Source organism: Erigeron canadensis, chromosome 6, assembly GCF_010389155.1.
Source record: "Erigeron canadensis isolate Cc75 chromosome 6, C_canadensis_v1, whole genome shotgun sequence".
In the NCBI taxonomy this organism is placed as follows: domain Eukaryota; kingdom Viridiplantae; phylum Streptophyta; class Magnoliopsida; order Asterales; family Asteraceae; genus Erigeron; species Erigeron canadensis.
The window spans coordinates 25,281,885-25,309,580 of NC_057766.1; the positions used below are offsets into that span (position 1 = coordinate 25,281,885).

At 33.7% G+C, this 27,696-nt stretch overlaps 3 protein-coding genes across 4 annotated transcripts; all 3 read right to left on the reverse strand.

Moving 5' to 3' along the window:
• Nucleotides 1-727: 727 nt before the first annotated feature.
• Nucleotides 728-7,112, reverse strand: LOC122602858 (RNA-binding protein 39). Its single transcript, XM_043775463.1, has 13 exons — nucleotides 6,517-7,112; nucleotides 4,536-4,614; nucleotides 4,384-4,440; nucleotides 3,856-3,911; nucleotides 3,490-3,718; nucleotides 3,278-3,364; nucleotides 3,105-3,179; nucleotides 2,913-2,996; nucleotides 2,672-2,736; nucleotides 2,399-2,597; nucleotides 2,004-2,092; nucleotides 1,237-1,351; nucleotides 728-991 (listed from the first exon to the last, which is right to left on the reverse strand). The coding sequence occupies exons 1-13, from the start codon at nucleotides 7,020-7,022 to the stop codon at nucleotides 950-952; spliced, it is 1,683 nt and encodes a 560-aa protein (XP_043631398.1). The 5' UTR covers nucleotides 7,023-7,112; the 3' UTR covers nucleotides 728-949.
• A 2,444-nt stretch (nucleotides 7,113-9,556) lies between these two features.
• On the reverse strand, nucleotides 9,557-11,314 carry LOC122603692 (probable transcription factor At3g04930). Its single transcript, XM_043776467.1, has one exon. It carries the CDS (start codon nucleotides 11,147-11,149, stop codon nucleotides 9,914-9,916), a length of 1,236 nt encoding a protein of 411 aa, XP_043632402.1. The 5' UTR covers nucleotides 11,150-11,314; the 3' UTR covers nucleotides 9,557-9,913.
• Nucleotides 11,315-18,643: 7,329 nt separating this feature from the next.
• Nucleotides 18,644-25,549, reverse strand: LOC122605308 (putative uncharacterized protein DDB_G0277003). 2 transcript variants are annotated; one of them, XM_043778225.1, is made up of 10 exons: nucleotides 25,356-25,549; nucleotides 25,170-25,239; nucleotides 24,249-24,377; nucleotides 24,089-24,152; nucleotides 23,915-23,996; nucleotides 21,527-21,611; nucleotides 20,736-20,792; nucleotides 19,985-20,101; nucleotides 19,447-19,517; nucleotides 18,644-19,366 (listed from the first exon to the last, which is right to left on the reverse strand). In XM_043778225.1, exons 1-10 carry the CDS (start codon nucleotides 25,466-25,468, stop codon nucleotides 18,976-18,978), a joined length of 1,179 nt encoding a protein of 392 aa, XP_043634160.1. In that variant the 5' UTR covers nucleotides 25,469-25,549; the 3' UTR covers nucleotides 18,644-18,975. The 2 variants fall into 2 exon arrangements, with proteins under 2 accessions (XP_043634160.1, XP_043634159.1); XM_043778224.1 differs by having other exon boundaries at nucleotides 20,736-20,795.
• Nucleotides 25,550-27,696: the final 2,147 nt, after the last annotated feature.

Here is a 27,696-nt window from a genome sequence, read left to right on the forward strand (position 1 = left end):
TAATTTAAGTCTTTTGAGTGTCAAGTAAACTTTTTGCTTATTTATCAATTTTTTCTCTTTTTAGTATTTTATGATATTTATTTAAAGGAAATACTTAGTCAAATCTATTATCTTTAATAAAAACTTTAAAATTTTAAACTTAGTCACGTACTTATTTAAATAAGATCTAGAGTAGTAATTACATATTTGTTATATCAAATTATTTTAACATTGATTCAGTATAATATAGTGAGATTTTTTTTCTTTCATCCTTTTAATTTTAAAAGATCTTATTTTTTTCTTTTCATTTATAATGTAATTGTTTTTGATAATATATTTATATTTGAAGTGTTGTTTCGTTATCATCACCACAGCTTTTTATATGATAAACAGTCGTAATCGAAAATTGGCTGAGGCTCTTTCTCTTTTTGGCATTTTACTTTACAAAATTGCAATGATAAAACTCAATCTGAATAATAATTTTGCAAAATTTAAATCGCAATGATAAAACTCAATCTATATAATAATTTTGGAAAACAATTTAAATTATTTATACTTTAAATTTAAAAACATATCTAAAACATTATAAATTAATTATTATAACAAAAAAAAACATAAATTTGAGACCAGTAGCAACCAACTCACACACTTAAACTTTACACACAAACCTAAAGGGAGGAAAATTAAATCACAATAAAACACAAATATGATTTTTGGTAAAAAAAAAAACTCAAAACACAATAATGCATCATTCAAAATATTTGACTTCATCTTAATTGAAATTTTCACATAAATTCATAAAACATTAGACATGATCTCCAGAGGCCAGAAGAGCAGCTTAAGAATCATTATACATGTGAAGCGACCGTAGAATGCACGCCACTAACATTAATTAAAAAAACCTAGAAAACGAAAGTTGGCAATGAATTTGAGGCTGAAATTATCTTGCAGTGGAGAGACGTCAAAATGATCAAACTGCACCTTTGAACTTGGCATCGTACTCGTAGGGTTGCTGGATTTTATAATATAAGAAGGGGAAAAAAAAGGTCAAAATCAGTTAGACAATTAACTAAACATTCATCAAATGTTGAAACAACTTATAATAAAAATTTTATAAATGGAAGTTTTGTCATTGTCTGTATGAACACAAAGATAAAATAGAATGTCAACAACCATTCTCCACTTTAACTAGCAACTGTCCATTAAATTATATATTTATTTAGAGAAGTAACTGTAAAAAATTAAAAGTTAACTTACCAAGAAAATGGCAGAAATCATCTTGCGTGCAAACCATCGCTTATGCATTGCTTGTTGAGCACGTGATGCTTCCTCCACACTTCCAAATCGCAGATACACATAACCAGCACTTTGCCTGTCAGCCAAATGGTTAATCAGATTGTGTTGAGTAGAAAGGCAAAAAACATATAACAGACTATTATAAAGCAAGCCCAACATATAATACAGTAAAACATGTAACAAATTCAATTAGCACACAGATAATAACATACCTACAAAATAGTAAGTAATAACAATCCAAATTGTAATGAAATACAGAATGCAGAATTGCATATTTTCAAACACTGCTTTTGTACAAAGCTGGTTACCCAGGTGTGACTATACAAAGAAATAATCTACGAGATGACCTGCATTGCTATTGGCGGAGAGTTAAGAGAGCTCATAAACATGGCACTTTAACAATGTGGATTAGGTTTGGTGGAAGCAGCCAATACCATTTACGAATTACCAACAAAATTCTTGGGCATAGCACACTTATTTCTAAATAAGAAACAAAAATCTAGATTCCCCATATCATAAAAAAAAATGGGTCAACAGAATGAGATAACTATTTCTACTGCTATATAAAAGAAGTTAATATCATAAAATACGATAGAAAACATAAAGGGTGGGTATTATTTTGTCATGTAAACCTATATAAGTAGTCAAGTAACTCAGAGAACTCCATCATGCAAAACACAAACACACACAGACGCAGTACAATTATATTAGAAGAGCATCGCACATACTTGTCAACATAGATATGCTTCACGCTTCCATAATTGGAGCATTCTTCGTTCACGTCATCTCTTATGTCCAAATCAAACTCCGGATCAGTCTGCAAAACAAACCTTTTGTCTTAAATGACTTTAACACTGCAAGGCTTGAGAAAATAATATAAAATAGGCCACCATCCAAACAAAGGTAGCATCTATTAGCAGGTACTCCCAAAGGTGGCAAATTTTCACATTTTACTCATGAACGGGTTGATTTAGGTTACCATTTATCTATAATAGCCAAAAATTGTGGGCTAATATGTTTAAGTTCAACTCAACTCAAATCACACTTGTTACTTAAAAACAACATTTTGCCACCTCAAGTTCTCATCCCTGGACACATGCTGAAATTAATGGGAGAAAAAAACCTCTGTAGCAGGATCAAACATATTCTTCAATAGTAGACACTCGCTGGGGACACCAACAGGCTCTGAAACAATTGGTGAAACCATTTGTGCTAAACCTGGAACAGGTACTGTAGATAGACCATTAACTGGCAAGCCAGCAGCTTGAATTGAAGTAGATCCATTAACTAGAGGTGCCCCAATTCCAAGAGAGCCAGGAACACTGCAAGAATCACTATCGTCAGAATGTGCTATGAGCAACATCGTAATGTATTTGACAAAAACGTTCTAACCTACCTTGATGCAATACCACTCCGATCAAGCTTTGCCATTAGCATCGCTCTTGACTGAGCGTTAAGAGCCTGCATCGAAGAAAACTAGTCAATATTTTTTTACATATGCGGTCTGCATATCCAGGATAACTCAAACGCATGTGAATCAAATTTAACTTATTTTTATCGTATGTGATTTTGGTGACTCAAGCTTTTTGGTCATCTCAAATGAATGTATGAAGTATATAATTTGCAGCAGGACTCACCAAACCTCCCCCATCATCATCATCAAAATCTGCTGCTTTTGCTCCCGAGTCTTGTGCCCCAATATGATCAGTAACTGAGGATACCTACACACAATGAAAAATATAATATGAACATAATGAATTGCTCACAAGTTTTAAAGATAACTCATCGGAATGTATGTTAATATAAAAGTCACAAGCATCAAAACTTACCTTAATAGTCCGTCCGGCTATCTCGAGCTTCCCATTTAAACTTTGTGCTGCCTTTGCATGCTCAAGTTGAGCAAACTTAAACAATGAAACAGAAATGGGTTACTCAATATCGATGATAACAAACCAAGTAACCAACAAGAAAGATACAGTAGGGAATCTAAAGAAACACATACTTGAATAAACCCAAATCCTTTACAATGTCCTGTTTCAGGATCCGCTGGCAATTGAACAACCTCCACCGGGCCAAAAGCTTCAAAAATCTGCAAAAGCATCAAGAAAAGGAAACTAGGAGACAAGAATGCGTACACAGTTGAAGAGCAAAAAATAGGAACCTGTGTTCCTGTAAAACTTAGGATCAACAAATCAAATATTATCCAAGGAATACCTGCTTGAGCTGCAGTTCAGTCATGTTAAAATGCAAATTTCCAACATAAAGTTTCCTATCAACTGCGCCATAAGGACCTGTTACTCCTACTCCCCCAGCTGAAGCACTAGATTGCACAAGATTCTTTTCAGCTTCTGAGGGTTTAACCATTACAGGCTGCCCAAGAAGTAGCTGTCCAGACATGGCGATTGCCATTGGCACCGCCATTGCCTCATAGAATTCAATATACCTATAACACAGCCAATAACTCGGTGAACAAGAAGAAGATTTGAGAAAACAAAATATATAAAAGAAAGACTGGACTTCCAAATAATGCAAAACCATCAATAAACTTCATGACAGCATAATAACAATTGATAGACCTACCCAACTCCTTTTGACCTTCGAGAATTTCGGTCCATGATCAGACGCACATCTCTTACCTAAAGAAGAAAAAATAGAACAATTAGATTTTCAACAGAGCATGTTTCTTGGACAGTTTAATCATGCTATACCATCATGGACAGCCATACTAATGTAGTTCAACCACACTGGAGGGTGCTCACAAGATCATCAACTAACATGTCCACAAAAATTCACTCACCCCACTATAATAGAATGTTGGGACACAAGAAAGTCAATATACTAGTTCAACTGAAGGCAGAGGAGCATTTACTGCAACAGGAAGGAGATGTATCTCAATAACAAAAATAGTGGATAGATATAAATCATAATCTACAACTAGATTCACAACCTACGACTGTTATTAAAAGCAATATGTCACCTGCTGTATACAAGTTGATCAAACACTACATGTGAAACTCCGTTTTTCAAACTGAATAATGATGTTCATAATATAGCAAAAAATAATAGCATACATGGCTGTTACAAAGAAGCATATGTAATGCCTTTTACCTTTCCGGCTTTTGAGAAAAACTCATATACATCCCATTCAGTTGCCTTTAGTGGCATCTGCAAACAAACAGATTCAAAAAGAGATGAGTATATTACTTAGAAGATCGAAACAAATAACATGATCATTGACAAAGTAAATGTAATCCAACTACCTGGTAAGCAAAAACAGTCCGCTGGTCTCTTTCTGGATCAGCTTCAGGCTCAGCCACTTCCTTTTTATCTTTCAATCTCCTGCCATTTAAACAACTTCAAGCACAATGAGAAAAAAATCAAAAGTGAACAGTAATCAATATTCTGTGATTACCTTTCCCATAAACTTCAAGCACAGATGACTTTTTCCCAGTCATCTGAAGAAGATTTTATTTAAGTGCTTAAATACCTAAAATAAAAAACACATCAAACCTAATTATTGTCCCCTCATCACCCTTTTTTATATTCACCAACATACAAAGATCATCTTTCTCACATAAACTTTAGAACTTTACTATATTTATACAAAATGCTTAACCAATCATGTCAAACACAAGGCAACACAAAAATATGCAGCAAGACCCTTAAAAATCAAGGATATTAAACAAAATAAGTTACACCAGATTTGTGTGTCATTATGTGTGAGCATACAGCATACTAATTCCGATATCAGTTTATAACATGATTTATAAGCTGATTTATAGAATATACTTGCTTTTGTCCCAATACTCAATAATCAATCCCAACAAGATCCAGCACATCATGCATTTGGCAGGAAAGACGTACAGTAATGTGTAGTAATATATTTCAGTACTAAATTTCTCTTGCATCAATGTCAATCTCAAGATATACACCCAACTTTCATATAATTTGTGAGTCATGATCGAGTAAACCTAGAGAGCCTTACAGATCTGCGATATGCAGCACATCAACATATCTTTAAAGGATTTTCTCATTCTCACGATTACACCTTAGGAATTTTCTTATCAAAGATAACCCAATTAACCTAATTTTTTAGCTTAAATTTTCTTCGCTATACTTTAAGTTTTGACTTTTGACAGTTCAAAGAGTACTTCCAGATTCTACAGAACAGTAATGTCTATTAGTACAAGATCACTCAGGTAGGTATGTATATTTTATCCAAAGCTAACGAGTAACATAAATATCAATAATAAAGCAATAACGTCTTCGCAGAGAACAAAAACTTCATAGATTGCAGCACCATATGCATTGCCAACCTAAAAATTCAATACATCAAGTTAACATCTCAACCCAAAAGTAACCTTAATATGCCATGTATCTACAAAGTATTTAAGATTAAAGTCAAGCCAAAACTAAGAGGCCAAATATAAATATAAAGAACCACACAGACCTTATAAAATTCAATTGAAGCAAAAAGCAGTTTCTTCATTGAAGCCGTGAACAAGTTTCCGCATTGTTACCTCATTAGTATGTGCAAATACTCCATCTACGATTTCAACCCAAGTTAGATACTACATACTTGGCTTGTTAAGGATCTAAACTACTTTTTTTTACACGCGCTCTTATTTTCTCACATTATTAACTATAATCAAATAATCAATAGTAAACACTTTTTATAAAATTTTCACTTTTAAGTTTCTATATATTCTCTTTGCTTCCTATAAAGTAGTCTCACATAAGCTAAAGGGTCACGATACATCAACTTAACTCTTATTACTACAGAGATCAAGACACATGGCAAAATCAAAAGTATATACGAAGAAACATATAATAACCCATCCCACATTGGAAAAAGAAAACCACAAAGACACCAACTTCGAGCTTCATTACCAAAAATGTCATTACTTTAGCACTCCCTCCTCGATTCCTTCGATTTCATCATGTTTCGTCTCCTTATTAGAATATGACATCGATTATGAGTCATATTTCTAAACTACAAACCTATCATCACATACTATTGAATATCGACCTCTCAAACGAACCAATTGCATTAAGCTTCCTCTAAACTAAAAGTAATAAGATAGTTTATGCAATGCAACAATTGTATATTCTAAATTACTAACATACTAATAAACAAACCAACCTGCAGAGAAAACTATACCAAAAAACACTACAAACACCAATGCACATATATATACATACACACATAAACAGTAACAAAAGGGGGGAAAACAGTGTCACCTGCTTTCTCTTAACTCAAGTTCCCTTTCTTTCTCTCGAATCGAATCCTTTTCGCGTTCTCGTTCGATTCTCGAATGACTTCTGCTCCTTCTAGACCTGTCTCTTTCCTTATCCTTTTCCCTCTTCTCCCTTTCCCTCTCCTTCTCTCTATCTCTAGAGCTCCTGTCTCTATCTCTATCTCCATCTCTCGAACTCCTTTCTCTGTCTCTAGAGCTTCTTTCTCTTTCTCTATCTCTAGAACGTTCCGACCTGGACGATCTTTCCCGGTCACGTTCACGGTCACGATCTCGGTGGCGATGACGGTCGCCGTTATCATCATCTGTTTTGACTTTTTTAGATTTACGATCGTCTTTTTCGTCGAGACGGTCATCTTCTTCTGCGGTGTCTTTGGTTCGTTCTTTCCGGCGGTAGCTTTTGTCGGTAGATTTGGAAGGGGAAACGGCGGTGCCGTTGGTCGGCTCAGCGACGGTTTTCTCTAAATAATCGTATTCGTCGAAATTATCCATGGCCGGAAATTAGGGTTAGGGTTTCTAGGTGTAATTGTTTTACAATGGATATAGGGCGTATCGCGTATGCCTTGGCTTATTTATGATGTCTTTTTAGTTTATTGCCTTGGCCTTGTTGTTTTATATGTCTCGTCTACCTTTTATTTAATAAATTTAATAATTAAAATTTATGACATTATTTTTATTTTTTAATATATAAAAAAAATAAATTTATTTATTCTAATTTTTATGTTAAATAGTTATCAATATTCCAAATTTGTTTATTAGTCATTAATTAAAATTAATCTACTAATATAACGAAAAGTGTTTAAAATATATAAACTAATATGAACCATGTTTTACCATCATAACTTTAGAAATAGTTAAGTAAATGTTTTACCATCATAACTTTAGAAAGAGTTAAGTAAAGTAACCCTGAATGCTTTCCACAGGTTATGAGTCTCAATATTGTCTATAAGAGTATGTAAAGGAGGTTGAGATGTCGATAGTTTTACCCCTATCAAAGGTAAAGAGATTGTTACTAAAGATAAAAAAAAATGACCTCAGTCTTACTGAGCATGAAGATCAACCCCTAATCTCTGTTTTCAGAAACAAAGGCTTTCGAACCCCGTTGGTTTACCAATATTATTAGATGATATTATTCTCAATATTAAAAGTCAGATTATTACTAATGCATGTATATGATTGTATACAACAAACTGTATAAGTAAATAATGTATAAATATGATGTAGGTTAATAAAAACTAGCATGGTACCCGCGCAAATGTGGCGGCGTGGCCACAATGCGATGGTGACGGGCGGCGGTGGCGACTGACGGTGGTGTCGACGAGTAGTGTGAGCTATTATGTAAATCTAATTAATATAATGGTTAATGTAGTTATTTTAAAGGTTGGGGGACTAATGGTGTTTTTATTTCATTTAGAATGGGGTTGTATTGTATTTATGAGGTATTGTTTTAATGGAGGACAATTCTGACATTTTCCCCCCTGTAACTTTCAACAGGGGGTCTATTCTTTGTAATAAGGAGTATAGATATAGATGAATATAGATCTTTTAACGTTGGACACTCCTTAGTCCTTAACCTTTATATTAAAATCAAAGGTCAATATATATACTTGATCGTTAAATATTGACCGTTAATTATAATCCACGAAATTAAATTGCTTCATCTAAAAACTCAAGTATCATCCCTCTTAATAAAAGTGTGAAAACTTGAGAAACAAACTTTGATAATTAAAGAATTGCAACAGAAATAATCACGAGTAGTCATAAAATTACCTTAAAGGTAATGATTGATATAGATAAAACCCCCGCACATCAGACCATACTGCATATACAACCCAACATAGCAATACAATGACCAACGAAGGGGAAAGTACATACAACGCGAACCCACTAAAGACACGTATAAAAAAAATGTAAATATAATACCCAATGCTGTCTTTTATTGTTTTTAGGTCCCAATACATCAACGGTATATGGGGACGTTAAGGTTTAGACAGTCTTATCTCTACCTAGCTAGAAAGACTACTTTCAGCTTCTATCTAAATGATTAAAAAGAAACTCCAGCCATTACATGAAGTAAAGACTAAATCCTTAACCTCTATTTCCAAAAACAAGAGTGTTAATCACTTAATTCAACCATATTACCTCATCAAAGACACATAAAGTGAAAATACTGATCCATTACGTACATTCTGAGTCCCATTAAATCTACAGATTGACATACGAGATTACATAAAAAAATATAGTGGGCCATTGAAGGAAGCAAAACTCTTCATGCCATATACTGTTTGTATGTGAGAAAACATGCCATCAAATCGACCCGATGTTCTATTGTGCCATTGCAGTGACAATGCAAACATCGCATAGCAAGCAAGTGAACAACTCCTTTGTTAGGTATATATAATACACAATATACAATATGACACATTTAACAAATCGACTGTATTATTACAGATAAGTGGACAAGGGGTTTAAATGTTGAGAATTGAGATTGTCAAATGACTAAATAGACGCATACAGTCTTGCAAGCATGTTCTAAACCCAATGTGTAACACTGTATTGTATGCACACAAACAACTTGTTCAAGGGCAGAGTTCGTGTTATAATTAGCCAAAAGGCCAAACATAAATCTGGATTATTTGGCAACAAGCAAAGGAGAAAAGAATGAATAAAAAAATGGTTTCCTGCTACAATATGCGCTATAGATACTAATTGAAAGATCATAAGACGTATGAACAGAAAAGATAACCGAACTAACTCGACGTTTGTTTGGAACAACTGCAGTACATGAACATTGTTGTTGAAGCTTACAAGATGAAAGCCTTCATGTTGTTGGAAACAAGAAACAATATACAACAATGATAGACAACTTTTAACTAAAAACTCATCGTGCCTACAAATAACCAAAAATACGAATCAAAGCTAAATTTACCGATTAAACCAAATTCATACTCTCAAGGCATATGTAAATCTTTGCAACTTGATCTTAATCACAACCATCAATACAAATCAAAGCTAGAGTTGCCTCGTTTAACAGAAGTACATGTGTTTTCTCACAGTCAAAATTAGAAGAAAGTACATCCAATTCTTATATGTGTATGTGAGGCATTTGTTTATAAGTTAAACAACTAGTCTATGCACAAAGTTCATTATGATGTTAGCCAAGAAAGGCTAAACGCATAGTAAAGATTATTCAAACAACAAGCCTCAAAGAGAAAAAAGAAAAAGGGAAAAAAAAGATAATTTCTAACCAGACTACATCACCTACTAAAGTATGCACTATTGATCAAACGACCATAACTTATGAACTTAAATACCAATAGATACGAACCGGCAAGAACCTCCAGAATTTACTCACGCATTACATACACAAATCAGATTTCTTATTACCTCCTCATCGACTTGAGCTCTTCCAACTGCGACTTTATTTGATCCTGCACCAATTCCAATCTCTTTGAACAAACTTCCAATTCTAATATATGTTGCTTCCTCCACTTCTCATCATTAACATCTCCAAAAGGCAAATTCATCAATCCGCCAATTCCCAAACCTAAAGGATCCATGTTCATCCCACCCAGCCCCAATCCCCTCAAACCGCCACGAGATCCATCGAGCAATTCCTTAAACAAAGGCAACAAACAACTCTTCACAGTTTCCTCAACCACATTAGGCACTGAATTTGGCACATTCGAACTTCCTACTCCAAACCCAACCGGTTCAGACTGAGGCTGACTAACCTTTTCCTCAACTTTCACTCCACCTGACCTTGACCGCTTCCGCGACCGAGGAGCAACCGGAACCTTCTTATCTAAACTATTTGCATACATCACACCGTTACCGTTTTGGTCATTCAAGTTAAAACTTAGGTTAACATTCGGACTAACATTATTCGTCTCATCATCATCAAACCTACTAACATCGGCCGCATACACAACCGGCGTCGACAAAATCGTACCGCCCTCGCTGTTCCAAATCTTACTAGATATATCAAAAGTGATCTGATCATGAGCAGTTTTAAACACATACTCTTTTCCAGAACTAATCTTACTAACAACATTTCTATACTTTTTTTTCAACCTTCTTAACTTTTCAACCAACTGATTCTTATTAAAATCAAGCTGTAACTTATCTTTAATCTGATCATAAAACGCTGTCGTATCATGATGATGATGATGACTATAAGGATTATTAACAGCACGTTGATTATTATATTCAAGGAAGCCTTGTAAAAGCTCAATTTCATCTTCATCAGTCCATAACCGTTGAAACAAACGTCTAGATTCATCTAACGGAACAGCTCTTTTATTAGTAATTAAATTATTCTGTTGATGATCTAAAACGACGTCGGATCGAGGTAAAGGAGAAACGTTTACCGGAGTGGAAATTGTTGCCGGAGGAGTGGATGTGGTGCCAGGGACGGCGATAGTGACAGCAGCGGCGGCGCTTGAGGAGGTGGAATCGTTGTCGTCGTCATCGTCGATGAGGTCAACGTCTTCATCTTCTTCTGCTTCTTCTTCGCCGGAAGGATTGTGATCGGAATCGTCATCGTCGTCGAGATCTTCGGTGAAGGTGGCGTCGACGGTGGTGGTGGTGGTTAGGGGATCGTCTTGTTCGGAGGACATAGTGGTGAAGTGGTTTGGATCTATGGATGGTTGGTTAGGTGCGAGAAAGAAGAGTGGGGTTGGGTTAAGTTTGAGGGGTTAGGTGCGAGAGGTTAGGCGAGGGGTGAGGTAAGGTGAGTGGTGGATCACGGAATGGAGCGTGTGGAGGGTCGTGGCGTGTTCAACTTAATTTTCTCGCTTTCCATTGACTCTTTTTTGTTTCACTCCTCACTCATTTTAACTAAAAATGTTCATCAAATTGTCAAACCATGAAAATCGGACCAAACCGTGTTATTTGGATTGGTTTGATCGAATTGAGATATTAAAGTCTAGTACGACGGTTTAAGTTTTGAAAAACCGGGTTCCTTGGTCCAGTTACGGTTTGAGCAAAGAGTTAACCGTCAAAAACCGAACCGGACCAAAAATATATATGTATATAGATACACTAATTTAGTTTTATAAACTTACTTTTACTTTCATACTTTCTTATTTTCACTTTATCGTTTTATCTTTTCAGCTTCATTTTCATTATGATTTCACTCAAAGATCAAAATATTAAGTTTTGAGTCCCCCATCACCTTTAATATTTCATATTTTGTAAGTATAAAACACAAAGTATTTGTAATTTTATCAATGTTTCTATTAATATTAAGATTATAGAGTTATTGACTTCTATATGTGTGATAAAAAAATGAAAAAAATTATTAATACGAAAAATGCATAATTTATTTGGAGATAAAAAAAATATATATCTTGAAACCGTGGAACCGGATAAACCGGATCGGTTTATATAGTTTGGTTTGGTCTGGTTAAATAACATACTTGGTCTGGTTTGGTTTAATATATATTGAAACCAAAAATGCCAATTTGGTTTGAGATTTAGTCAAAACCGGACCAAATCGGACCACGAACACCCCTAATTTAACCATTTGTATTTTTCCTTTTTTGGCTTTCCTTCTGAACCAAAACTAGATGATGAAAGTATGAGGGATATAACATATATAGTATGAAAGGATTTTGTACATATTACATCACCTCTTATTTGGGGGGTGATAGTGAATACAAAGTTAACTTTTTAAAAATTAAAAAAAAAAAATGATGAAAGTATGAAACTTCGAGTTGAGTTGGGGTGGTGTTGTGATGTCGATTGTGATCCGGAAATTGAGTGGGGACGAGAGGACTGGAGGCTTCCTCGGCATGTCTTGAAATTCGAATCAATCTAACATCGTCTCTTTATATGCTGGAAACATTGAGTGATATTTCTACAAGCAATAACATAAGTCGGCGGTACCACTTTGTCGCTATTGATCATTATGCTTCTTGAATATTCCCTCAAATAACCAAATGTTACTATGTATTTTGTTCCATTTTTAACTTTTATTTTAAATGCTTTTACTTCAACAAATGTTTGTATGTGGCATCAATGGTAATCCAAAATATAGTATAATAAGAATACTCATTGTATTTGGTTTGCAAAATATAACGAGGTATGGTATCAAGGAAAAACGTATAAGTTCGTCAAAACATTCAAAGTACTATATATGTGAAAATTCAATAGGTATATATGTTTTCATATGGATAAACAAATAGTTTTTTAACAGTCCGTGGGTATGTTATATCAGGAGACACCTCACCATAAAGCGTTGCGCATACTCTAAATTATATATATTTAAGGCTCCCAGAGCTGAGAGAAATAATTAAGCTAAACTTTTAATCTGAATCATTGAAAGTAATAACCAAAATAAATCTTAGCCCTTTAAACTGAAAACAATTATAAGTTTCAGCCTCCCCAAAACATATACACTATAATCGTCTTTCTCCATCAATCACCCCAAACATATATCTCCATCTAAACTATAGCCGTCGCTGCCACCATAAATTATATACATTTATGGCTCCCAGAGTTGAGAGAAATAATTAAGCTGAACTTTTAATCTGAATCATTGAAAGTAATAGCCAAAATAAATCTTAGCCCTTTAAAATGAAAACAATTATAAGTTTCAGCCTCCCCAAAACATATACACTATAATCGTCTTTCTCCATCAATCACCCCAAACATATATCTCCATCTAAACTATAGCCGTCGCTGCCACCATAAATTAAATGGAAGAAGAAGGTAAAAACGGGTCAATAACACCAGTGGTCAGTTAATTAAATCAAAAAACAGTCAGGTTGATTTTTATCCACCACTCATCATCATCGAAAAAGAGTGGTTTCGAAGTTTTGGTAATGTTTTAGATTTTGTACATTTTATTGGATACTTTAATTGATGATTTTGTTGTAATCGTCTTCAAATTCCTAGCTTTAATTGATTTTGGGTATACATAAATTTGGATGGTAATTATAATTTTGCTAGGTGGTGTATGTATATATCTATACATTTATATGATTTGTTTTTAGGTACGCAATCACAACATAGTTTGTACGCCTCCTCTTTCATCTTTTCTCCTGTTAATATATTAAGATAAAAAAAAGTTCTAATTTTCATTCTAATTTTGTTGAAATTTATTGATTTAATAGTGTCATAGTATGTTCTTTAGTTGGTTTTAATGAATTGGGTGTTCTTATTTTAGGGATCTTCAATTTATTGTCAAAGGATATTGGAATTGAATGATTGGTGGCTTTATAACTACACCTTTATAAATCCGTTCAAGGTTTCTTCTCATTTTAGTTTAGTTTTTTTTTTATTGATAAAAATTTTCAATGTAAAAGAATGAAGTGCGATTGTGTATTTCAGTGATGATTTTGGTTTAACGTTTTTCAGTGAGGTGGTTTACAATGTTTTAGTGCTTTGGGCTTGAAACATTTCATTTTTTAATAAAATAACGCAATTTCATTTTCTTCGTACTTGTGCAGGAATGCAGGATTGGTGATTCATCAAAGAAATGGTATGCAAAAAAAAGGTAACTTAGAGTGAGATAGTTTTTATGGGTCTATGCTTTTGAAAACATTGGTCATACTTTATTTATATCTTTTACGTCAAGCGAACAACCAGTTTTCTTTTGTAATTATAGATTATAGTTTGTTTACATCCTTTTTTTTCCAGGCTTTAAACCTTTATCGAAGGTATGGGCTGTTATTTAGTAAGCTTAAAGGTTTGTGTTAAATATACATCAATTCTTTGTTTTGATTTTGATTCATTGCTCATGTCGTGTTGTAATTTATGATTGGTCACATCAATTAATGTGATCTTGGTCATTTTTTAGTTATTAGCCTGCATTTGATGTGTACTTGATAATGGTGGTGCAGAGTTGTAGCACCATAAGGATAAGTCAGCACAATTATCTTGGGTGTGAGCTCAAAGATGGGCGATGAAGGAACCCCTCTCTTGCAAGAAGTGGAGTAGCATTTTACAACTTAGTAGCCATAAATTTAGCCCAATGCCAGACACGTAACCATATATTGTTCTACTTATACATGTTACAAGATTTGTTACCCTCACAAGGTATGCGACAACCTTTGATGTATTTATTTTTAGCGTTTGCAGGTGATCGAAGCTCTTGCTCGTGCAGGGCTCGAGTCTTCTAACCTGGTTGTTGGTATTTAGTGTTGACTTCACTAGGAGAGCAGGAGCAATGAATGGACTGGTAAAGATATATATATATATATACACTTCTGATTTACGTTGCAATGCTGCAAACGAAACTAGCTAACCAGTTATTGCTAAATAGGTTCAAGGTCTTCCAACAGAAAAAGCCTGCATCATATTGGAGATGGTTTTAATCCATACAAGCAAGCAATAACAGTTATTGGTAAAACATTGGCTGCTATTGACGAGGATAAACTGATTCCCTGTTAGTGTTTTGGAGATGGTATGATTCTTTAAGCTAATAATTATTGCTTATATTGATAATACAAAAAGTGTGGGTTTGTAAATTTTACATTTTGCTACCTACTGGCAGCATCGACACATGATCAAGATGTTTTCAGCTTTTATCTAGAAGAGAGATTTTCTTATGATTTCGAGGAGGTATGGAGTAGATACCGGAAAATTGTCCCTCATCTAAAGCTTGCAGGTCTGTCATACTCTTCTGTTTTCTTCATATCTCCCCCAATATAGTAAATTGTAGTCTTTGATCTCTTTACGATGCTTTTTTTCATGTCGCTACAGGACCAACATCATTAGCCCTTGTCATTGAAAAAGCTATGACTACAGTGGAACAAAGCGCGAGGCAGTATCATGTATTATTAATTAGCAATGCTGATATGGCGTTATTGCTTATAGATACAGATAAGGAGCGGTGTAGGTAGAGCATGTATTTATGTCTTGCTTTGTCTTCAACGGCAGAAAGGCTAGATGTTTCAAGTGACATGGGAACTCTCCATGTTTTCAACTTGAAGTTTGATTCTGGACCATTTCAAACCAGTGAGATAGGGTAAAGGCTGCAAAATGAGTGGGTTACGGCTGGGTAATGGGATAATGGGTTCTGGTCAAAATTGTAACTTTTTTTTCGTTATTGTTTAGGCTGGGTTGGGTTGTGACCATGCTGAGCGGCAACTTAATATATTCATATACTGATGAGGGACTAATGTTACATTTGCACTTGGCAGTCCTTCAGGTCATCGGTGCATGCACAAGGGCTCAATGCTTGCCGTTATCAGGTGAGCACATTATTAGTACTATGACACGTTAGTTTTTGACATATGTATTATTATTACATTGTTTTGAAATTATTATTAAACTTTCACTTTGATGCCTTGAAAATGATTTCCATGGGCTGAATTAAAGTAATTCAATTTGAAAGCTAACTTCCATTTTGCCAACGAGTTGTTTAGTCAATATATATACATATTATACTTTTAAGTTCTAATCATGTATGTGGACTTGAGCAATCTCATACGTGATATTGCAAGCACATCCTATGTGGGTAAGCAGAATTATGGTCGAGGAATGTGTTTTTGTGACACCATCAGCTACAAATTCTCTACAATCAACTTTATCACTTTTGTTAGTAATTACTTCTTTTATTATGAGGGTTTATATTCAAATACTTGAATTTTATTTTATATAGAGAAGTGTGGCAGTTGATGTGTGTTTTAATTATCTACAGGAAACATGAGTAATGAAGAAGAGAAGAGATGTCCCTTGTGTGCCTAAGAGAGGGATTGGACTGGCTTATGAGACTTCGTAGGAGAGTGTGGCATGGCCTATGAGAGATATTTTCTAATGGCAAGACCAACGAAACTTCATTGAACAAGAAAGTGTGCATGTCGTGGTTATTTCAATCCATCAAACGGTATATCCATTCAAGGTGGTTGGAAAAATTTACTATTCAGTCTTGACATGCTTCAAAAGTTCGTTTTCTTCTTTTTGCTTCTTTCGGGCTCAAATAAACCCAATGTATTGATTTAGTAGACCTTATCGTGTATGTAAATGTATCTGCAGGAAGAACACCCGAGGTTCTTTTTACCCCGTTGATCTTGACTAGGCGCTTTGTTTTGGAACGCTACGATTGTTCTTTTCCATTATTTTGGGTTTTTTTCTCACTGATATGGAGATATTTTTATGCGGCTCCCTCATTGCCATGAAATTATCAATCAGCCTATGAGTGGAACAGGAATGAGGCCTGTTGACATAGTGACAACCCCATGGGAAGATAATTGAGGTACTTAAATGAATGCTCTTTGCAGAAAATTATTATGAATGATAAGATGTGATATTAATAGACATAGTTTATACATGTGATATTATGAATTTCAAAGATTGTGAAAATTTGTGATTTGAAGGAGTTATTAGAAGTGCAACCTTATTCCGGCTATAAGGCATCTGAGTTAAAGGATTGCGCATCTTATTCATGACTTGCAGTTGATTGAGCATACGAGCATCTTCTTTTGGTATGCACAATTCATATTCGATATATACTTATGACACTAAAACACTAAATTATTGGTTTTACAGCCTTACTCTTTTTATACAATTATATGCTTAACTTCACATATGCTGCAAACTGAGTGGACAAGGCAGGCTATGTTTAATAATATGGTTTGTGTGTATTTACTTTTAAGTATTAGACAAAAAGGAGGTTTTATAATCATGTCATTGATCTTTCGTTTTTACAGGTACACTTTAGTGGTACAAACATACGACAACAAAGAGTTTATGGATTGTGTTGTTTTCAACGATAATGCTACTAATCATGGGTTTCAAGTATCTTATGTTTGAGTTTGTAATGTTTTATGTTACGCCTTATTAATAAAGCTTAGAATTTTGCACTTTTGTTAATTCATTGTATCTTTATTATATAAAGTTGAACATGTGTATTTTTTAAATGTATATTTATTGTTCTTAACCCGGTCAACGACCGGGTATTGATCTAATTACAAGATGTAGACCATGAGTTACAAGTAATTTGAAAAAAAAAACCCACAGATTTTTTACTCTAAAAATTCGAACTCAAAACTTATAAGAAAAACCAAAGATGCATTTATCGATTAAGTTGGTTTCATTTGCTGTTGATAAACAAATAAGTAACATAATTGTATGAAAACTTAAACATTAATTACATTACATTACATTAAGATAGATATATATACTATACCATAACATGCAAAAAAAACATGGTTGAATTAAGTGGTTAACACTTTTATTTATAGAGAAAAGGTCAAAAGTTCAATACTCACCTAATGCAAAGGTTGGAAATCCTTTTTTATATCATTTAAATAAAACCTTGAAGCAGTCTCTCTACCTAGATGGTAAGATTGTCAACATCTCAACCTCCTTTTACACCGGCTCCCCATACACCATTAAGGTATTCGAACCTAAAACCCTTAAAAAATAACATTGGATGTTAGATCTTTTACACTTTAATATAAATTTTTAAAGGAGTCGACTTTCAGTAAAAGGTAAGTTTGTTAACTCATTACTTATTTTTTGTCCTCATATTTAATCGCTTGTTGTATATTTATACTTAATAAACTGTATTTATATTCATTCATAGTAAATTACTTGAAAGTGTTCCCTACGTGTTTAACTAAACCATACTCCTTTCTTCTCATCTTGACCGGCCATCACATCTCAAAATGACATCGCCTTCCATAGTTCATCGATTAATAATTACGAGTATATATTAGTGACTGACTTTTTTTAGCTATGCATTACACACCTCATGTCGATCTTATATGTATTAAAATCGTTAGTTAAAAACACTTTGATACATTCAATAATGAAAATAATAATATAAAAAATTCTTAACAAAAGCACAAATATCGCATGAATTTTTCATACTAAAACTCTATGAGCATTTGAGAGGCATGCCCAACTACTCGACTTGTATACAAAATTCAAATAACTAATCGACCACAATTATTGATAATCATAGTTATATAACCTGAAGTAATCCTAAATTACAAAGCAATTAATGATAAATCATTTATAACATTTTACGTCAATAAGAACTCCTATCTTGGTCTGTACTAGACTCACAATTTTTCCATGTTTTGTGTACATGAAACTATCAAATAAATCTTTAAAATTTTATCAAAGAATTAAATTTTACATGCAATACATCAATTATACACGTACCACCAAAATATATAACCAATAAAATATACTACAGGTCTTTGTGATAATGGCCTAATGGGTTGGAAGGTAAAAAAAGATTGCTACCTCAAAAAAGGCAAACAAATCCGTAATCTAACTACATGAACTTTTGCAATGTCCTAAGATTAGGATTTAGAACATAAAGATAATACAGGACGGCCTCTAAACCAGTCACACATTCGGAATCAGCTAAAAGAAAGGGTGAGTTAAGTGTGCTCAACGTCACTCGCACCTGGACCTTGATTCACCCATACACACACCATGTCTCACGGACGACAAACCAGCCAACTGGTTTAGTCTTCTTGATCTAATTATCCGACGAAGAGTAAATCCCAAGTAGCTTTACAGAGGATCCTTGGTAAGATTGCATGTAAGGAAGAAAATTAAAGATCTTGACATTTTGAGTGATATCCAAGACTGCAAGATTTGCCTGTTGCGCAACCATAAGAAAATAATCATAAGTGTCGATATTCCTAATAACAGAAGCAATATATGCAATGGGTTGTGTCCTTGATGCAAGAAGAAACTCCTTGTATTTGTTGTTCGGGATATCACCATTTACACGACCATTGGAAACTATTGACCCCTTTGTTTCCTCTCTATGGGAGTGGTTTGACATTTTTGTAGTCAAAAAAGTGGTAATGACACGGACCAAATGTGAAATGCATTGTGGATCATAGATCACATCAGCACCCAACCTGTAAATGTAATCCATGAAAATGTCAAGGGAAACGAAAGAGTGAAAGTAGTAAAGTAAGTACAACTATTAAGTGCTTACACTATGTCTGGCTTCAGGTCTCGGAGATCACTTTCAACGGCAGATTCCCAGGGTAGATGTAAGCATTCGACCTGAAGTCAACCACCAAGTCAGATGTACACAGGACACCATACACATGACTAGTTTGCTATAAGATATAAAAACTAATGCATGATACATCATTTGTAGGTTTTGGACTTTTAGTTAGACAGGGCATTTTGGATTCAGCTGCATATGAGCAGACCAATTCTGGTTATGTTTTATCTATAAATGGTTAATATAATTCTTAAAATGGATCAGATAGAGAGTCACGAAAAGAGTAATTTTGTATTTTGATGCTTTAATATATTTATTTCCAAAAAATCGAATATAATGCAAATTATATAAATATTTAGATTCGGCTAATTTTACATGGCAATGTGCATGTTACTTTAACAAGACATTACATGTTTTCGCAAATTCCTAGAACACTGTTTGAGGTATGGTAGGGGGGATGTGTGGTACACCACTAGAAGGGAAAAAAAAAGGAAAAGATAAAGATGTCATTGTTGCAACTCACCTTGCATGGATCCTCGACAACACTTTCGCTCGAACCAAATCTGGTACTTCTGTGATTTAACTCCAAGTTAAGCTTCAAATTAGCTAAAGTTGATAGGTCACCGTCACTTAGAGTAACCTGCATTGCATAGATTAGGTTATGTCTGTTAGAATAACCAGCTAAATAATGAGACTATGATACGACCTATATTCTGTAGGTAAACTATATTCCACATGGTATCTTTAATATTATGTAATTGCCTTTATTAAGGATAGCTTGCTAATAAGCTATAGGATTATTAGTACTAATATAGGCATATAGCACTAGGGTTGTAATTTAGGATATGTTTTAAATCAATTGAGACTTTTGACATAGGGAGATCGCTTACTTCTCGAATTGTAAATTTATCTGTTTATTTATTTCTGGTTCGTATCAGACTAGAACATAATAAATTTTTTGTGGGTGTGATATATAAGTGACAAACATGCTTTAATGTCATACTTCACTCACTTATTTCCAGTAAGATTTGTCCAATTAAGAAAAGAAGTGTTTAAGAAAGAGCCAAGGACACTCTAGTGCCCAGACCATTTAATCATACTTTAAGTACCCTCTGTAGTTATCTAACTACGATGACCTTCGTATTTGTGATAGATTACAATTACTACTTTCAACTATCTAAATATTATTCATATAACAATACAATCATGTCTGTTGTTTTGTGAGTTTGTAAATAGACGATGTGTGTAGGAAAGAGAGAAAAGAAGAGACTTGCCTTTGATGGTTTAACATGTGTCAGGCATATGCCAACCAAACCAACACCTGATCCAAGCTGCTTTCATAAATGAAATCAAGCACAGAAAAAAATCACTGTAAGTACTAGGCACAGGCAATTTTCTGTTACCAATGCGTAATAGTCAGTCAAAAATCAGAAAAAAGGCTACAACTTAACATGGTTTTTCTTTTCTAATTTATACATTCTTGTTTCCTTTTGCTACTTCTGATGCTAGAACGACTTTGTCCTGCACAAGTTCTTCTAAGAAGTCAAGAGTTTTTACATGGTATGACAGGCAAATGATCAAACAAATGCCTAAGTGCTGCATACCACCTAAAATAACTACATTCATGCATCCAACACTTAGGTCAGAGACAAAATCCTAAGATCCTAATATACAAGAACCAGGGCGTGCCTAATAGCCATTATTTTACGCTTGGTTTGACATTAATAAGTTGACCAAACATTAGCTGTATCAAGCAAATAAACACAAGAGACAATGAACTTTAAAGCCAACTGTGTAAATGTGGGTCAAAGACAAACTATTATATGTTGTATGTACAGTGTGATGCTATTGCAACTTCATTAAAGTGCAAATGAGAGACATGAAATATGTTATGCAATTCCTAGAAGCATGTAGTCATGATTATATGCAATATATATACCTTTACAATAACCTTCCTGAATAAATGTTTTTTCTATCAAGGTCGAGTCAAATGAAAAGAGTTACGAAAAGATTTTTTTAAAAGCATTTTATGAAAGTGAGAATTGTATTCAAAGATGCATTTTACCTCAAAACAGGACTTCATTGAGAATAATTCAGGACATGAAAGGATGAACTCTGACAAGAACAGGCTTGATGGCCATATAGCACAGCTGAGCACACCACACCACACAAGTTAAATAATATAATACTTTTATACACACCTTGCAATATAAATACTGCTCACAATTTACATAAATAGAAATACACATTGCTTTCATTTCCAACGAAAAGACACAGAAGACATGTACAAAAATTAACTTCATTGATAAGACCTCATGATTTTAATCGAGCAAAACACGATATCAACAAAAATGACCGACTTTCAAGCGTTTGATGCTCAATTAAAAGATTCGATAACTACAATCACATCATGTTCTTACTAATCTCCTATATATACAAATTACCAACTTTTGAAATGTAATGAATTGGCTTTGGTTTACTTAGAACTTGTATTGATTCAAGCATTGTAATTTTTACTACAAGGACCATTTCCGCTTGCCGTTCCTTGATGATACATACTAATAGCAATTAATTATGCTTAAAAATGGGTACAAACACAAACCTTCACTACTAATAATGCTAGGCTAGTTGTTAAGCGATACGTCTGTGGCCCTTTTGGGCCAGAAGAGCTAGGGACGGGTATATGCAAGAAAGAAAAAGAAACAAGGTTGAGAAAGTTCAAGGGAGGAAACTATTAGCTTTCAAGACTTAATTATATGTTTAGTAATTTTATTACTTTAGAATGTCTTGTGCACCAAGTTAGGGTATTTGTCAGCTTGGTTAAATAAGGCTATAGGACACCGTGTTAGGATTATTGAGAATATTGTTCTGGAGAACCTTGTGGAGTTTCTAGGGCTCGAAACCTAGTTTATCTATCTAAATATTGTGAACAGCCAGCTTTTGCTGTATTTGTCGTGAATTGTTCTTTGTTTTGTGGTTTAATTTGCTGTACTAGTTGATTATTCTTATCATTAAGTTCCTAAGCAAGCAATTTTCACCTTATTAGTACCCTAAAGCCTTAATAAGTGATATGGGTTCCCACTCTAAAGGGACGACAGTGCAATGCTATGGGTGAATAACTGATTTGCAACACCTTATCCGCTATAAACAAGCACGAAAGCTTCAAAACTAAATGAGGCCAAAATAAAAATTTTGGGATGTACGGTGGGTAAATTTATTAGCCCGTGTTAGTTTTCTCCACCTGACCATTATACGTGGATGATAAGTCACTCTATAGCATTGCAATGCATTTTTGAGTTAACTGCTGCAAAATTGGGTACAAAGATCACCACCGAAGGCCTTGTGTGTGCCAAAATGTGATTATAACTTACTTAAAAGCTACAACCAGTAGAAGTGTGTCTATGCCCATTCAGAAACATAATCAACCAAAAGTAGGAAGTATTTAAGAGAATGAGAGGAAATGGTCCCATAAAGTCAATGCTCCGAATATAACACTAGTTTATTATATCTCATCACGAAAAGATATAGCGTGTTCATTGGCACAAATCCATTGGACATGGATCTCAATCTCATTCGTTACTCGTCTCATTACTCAAATCCAAAGGAAACTTAAGTGATTAATTGTATTTTGCATCCTTTAGATTTATATCAAAGTATAGTATTTTTCAGTATAAGCAAGTCAAAAGTACCATCAATATATAGTTTGGTAAAGTAAATTGTAAGCCATTGTAGTCTAGTATGCCATGTCTTTATCCAAAGGCGGGTCAAAGATTGTTTCCAAAGTTGTTAAATTTGCTTCAGGTTACAAAATTTTCATTCAAGTATGTAAAAAGGTCTACGTCTATAAAATATACTTTCTGACTCTTGTAGTCTTGTAAAGGATTTCCTATGTTAGCTTTCGAGGACCAGGTCATCACCCAAAAAAACAGATACTATAGTATAATGCAGATAAAATACAAATAAGAGTATGTTTCTGTCCAAATGGTCAAGGGTAAGAAGATATGTACTTTAGTAACTTAACAACTTTAATACTTAATAACTTCAGAGCAATGCTACAATGACAAACTAATTACAAACAATTTATACAAACTCAAGTATGACCAATGAAATGAAGGGAGAGAATGAAGAAAAGAAAAATGCTTTTACATGTGATTGGTTCACTCAAATTGCCACATCAATTTGTAAATGCTTGTTTGTAATTGGTTTGTAAACTTAGCATTTCTCATAAAGTATCTACAATTGATGCATAAGAGTGGATCCACATATCTACACCTAGTTACATTTTATCCCCATAGAAGTGCACTAACCCAATGGGTAGACACAACAAACATCATAGGTTGCTACTCATCCAATGATATGTATAGATTGCCAAAAATATTAAGAGGAGTCTAAGAAGATCATGTTAACAAAAAACTGACGATAAGATATCACTGCTGGTACAAATAATACCTACCCAGTATCTCCTTCAAGCATGTTAAGCGAGCAATTAAGAGGTACAATCAATTTCCTTGGAAAATGGCAGACTTCAATATAATCTTCACAAGAAACCAAATGAAGATGCAAAAAATATATTACAAATGGAAAACAAAAACTGTGAACTGCTATAACACTCTTGAGACACACTAACCTGTTGGTTGAAGAAATGAAATTTTCCTTATGATCCTTGAGTCTCCCTTTGCTAAATCCCCATCCTTTTACATATAACATAGCTGATATGCATCAGTCCTTTACTTATTTTTTCTTCTAAAGCAGAAATTAGATTACTGCAAATTATAGTATGTGTGTACCTTCAACGAAGCCATGTAAAACGAAAACTGTTCATATAGTTGATCAACAACAACAGCGTTCGCAGATTCAATTTCAAGAATAAGCTTCTTAAGGAAAGACTTTATATATGGTGTGTGACCTTTTCCCTCCTGCAATGTAACATTAGAAAAAAAAATCAAAAATTTACAAAATCATTAAAAGGTAGTCAGTCCTTCAATTATGTGAGTGCTAAGTTGTTTATGATGTCTTCAATCATCAATAGATTATTTATGATTGCATAATTAATACCATAAATAAGATGGATTAGAGTCTGATGGTTTGTGAGTTATCATATATTTTGATTGATTGAATTGTTATCTATCTTCCATCAAGAGCATAACTCAGAAACTTACAAGCTTATTCATATTGCATCATCCCAATTAAAATAGTCAGTTCCAGTATCTAATTCCAAAAAACAACTCATGACATCAAGCTGAAACGAAGCCGATTGTAATATTGCATTGTGCATTTGTATCCTTATATTAGTATCTCTTATTTGGACAGAATACAAAGCTGTTCCTTCAAAAAAAAAAAAAAAAAATCTAGTCTACTATAAGCACCGTCTTGACAATCGTATCTAAAACTGTACAATTTGACTGATAATCAAATAGCCGACTACGTATATATATTTTATATTCATATAATTTCACAAGAGTGTATAGCAGATTAGTAGTATAGCAGTGGTGCCAGTAATCCTCTTACCCAAACTTAACCTAACTTTTAACATTCAGATGAAGTATTAATACCGAGGATTAGTAAGAAATCACAATCATTTTACGTGTTTGTTAAAAAATATTCAATGCGTTAAACCCTAAACTCTAAACCCTAAACAATATAACAAAACGCACAAAACCGTAAATAAAAATTAAAACAAAACAAATTTTTCACAAGAAGGAACTCACTGATTGGGAAATACATTGTTCCGAAATGAAGTTCTGAACAGTCTCAGTGATTGCACCTCCACCACACTCCCTACGGTTTACGCGTATAATATCGAAATTAAAAACAATTTTTTAGATGTGTATAAATTAAAGATAATCAGTGCACTAGTTGATAAGGGAATCAAAAGCATTTTAAAGGGGGTTTACCTGGAGAGAGAAAGTAAGGAATGAGATGGTTCCATGGCGAGAAATGCGGAAACCAGATGGAGCCATGGCGGACGGCTGGCATCGGCTTCCTGTTCCTGAACATCCACCATCATCGGCTTGATTAAATTTCCAGTGCTTCACAAACTGCCACTATTTGGTAGGGGTTTGGGTTTATCGGATTTTATTAAGGAGCGTGTTGGGTTTATCGGATTAAATTTCATAGCTTATTTTTGCATCTCGCTTATCTTTATATTTTTTAGCGGATAAAAGAGGAAAGTTTATTTAAGAACCCATAAATTAAAAAAACTCAAAAGCTATTTTTGACTATACATTTGTTTTTTTTTTCTCTTTAATTAAATAATAAAATTCACCCAAATCGTTCAAAATGTTTTTATCTCACAAACTGTAAATTGTTACACGAAACAAAAAATATGGGTAGTCTAAAAATTTCGTCCTCTTTCATTATAGATCCAATTCGATATACTTTTGACAACTTTTTAATTTTCGGGTTTTTTCTTCTTATACTTGTGTACATACACATATGTAGAATTATTGTTTTCACATGTAAATTAGTAAATGAACATATGTACACAACAATGAAGGTTAAGGGCGGAGCCCGTCAATCCATGGCGGAGCAATGGTGGCCAAGGGCGGAGCCCGCCAATCCATGGCGGAGCCATAGCGGCTAAGGGCGGAGCCCGTTAGGTAGATCACCCATCACCGGTCACCCCCTATGACCTATCACACTATGATGTATCACCCTCAATGACCTATCACCCCCACCAGCTTTGGTTTTTGAATATCCTTAAGGGCGAATCCCGCTCCGAATCATAATTTTTGTTCAACCTACACATGTGTAAGTTATGTGTAAGTACCAAAAAGAAAATGAAAATTAAAAAGTCGTTAAAAGTATATCAAATTGGATCTCTAATGAAAGAGGATGAATTTTTAAGACTATCCATGTTTTTTGTTTCGTCTAACGATTTACGTTTTGTGGGATAAAACATTTTGAATGATTTAGGTGAATTTTATTATTTAATTGAAGAGAGAAAAAAAAAATAATGTGTGGTCCAGAATGGTTCTTGATTTCTTTTTTATTTGTGAGTTCTCAAAATAACTTACCCCTAACGATCAATCCTCCTAAGTTGTTAGCTTAAAATCCTCTTAATTAATAGGTTTGTGAGATGTGGAAAATCAGAAGGTGAGATTAGGAAAGAAATTAATGTTATCCACATGTCAACATCTTGAACAAAATCTGAATCAATAGATTAATCTCAATTAATCTACTAACCTTTAATCTGATTTCAAGTAGATAAAGGAACAATTACACAAAATCACTCCAGCTATACAATCGTGAATTACTCAACCTAAATGGTTAAATGTTCTATTACAAACTTATTATTAAATCTAAAAATCTATATCAATATTGTTAATATAGATATATGAATATATGTATATTTAGAGAGAGAAAGCACCAGCAGAAAAACGATCGATTAAAGTGTGATTGTGTTAACCCTAAAAAGGGTATATGGCTCGTATATATACTCCTTTAATCTTCCTTCTCTTTTATCTCTAGTCCCTTGAGTTTCAGAGTTAACAACTTTAGCCCCTCAAACCCTTAACAGTTTCCATCCAAAAAAAATAACACTTAACCAATAATAAGATAACTGATTAAGGTATTTTAGGAGAATAAGATTAGTCATTTTAACACATCTAAAGTTATTAGAAAGATTTTTAGGCTAATTTTTAAGAAGATAAATCATTTTTCTTTTTTAAAAGTATGTGAGTTTAAAGTATTTGACTTTGTACTTGAGTTACACTACATTCTTGAGAATAAAATACAAGAAAGGAAAAGGAAAGAGTTGATAAGAGAATAAAAGGAAAAAAATAAAATAAAAGACATTCTTAAGTTAAAAAAATAGATAAGAAAAGAAAAAATAAAGATATATAATTTTACTATTATATCCCTACTATATATATATATACAGTTATACACTTATTAAAAAATCATATACACTTAAACAAATATAAAATATTACTCCACTTACAAGGCATACTTCAAGATGATTCAGAAACTTAGTTCACTTAACATCACTTGTCATGTAGCATCCATCACACTTCACATACTCAAGATGGGTTTTTGAATCATAGAATTTACGTAGGCCAATTGTCAATAGTTTGAATTGTTTATCCATGTCATGAAACATTTTACTAGCGTTTACAATAGCCATAGTGGAATTAGGGTTTCAGGAAGGGAAAGGTCGGGTAAAATGAATTGTTTATCATTTCTTTCATGTCTTTCATAATTTCTTTTATAGACAATACATGTCTATCCATATCT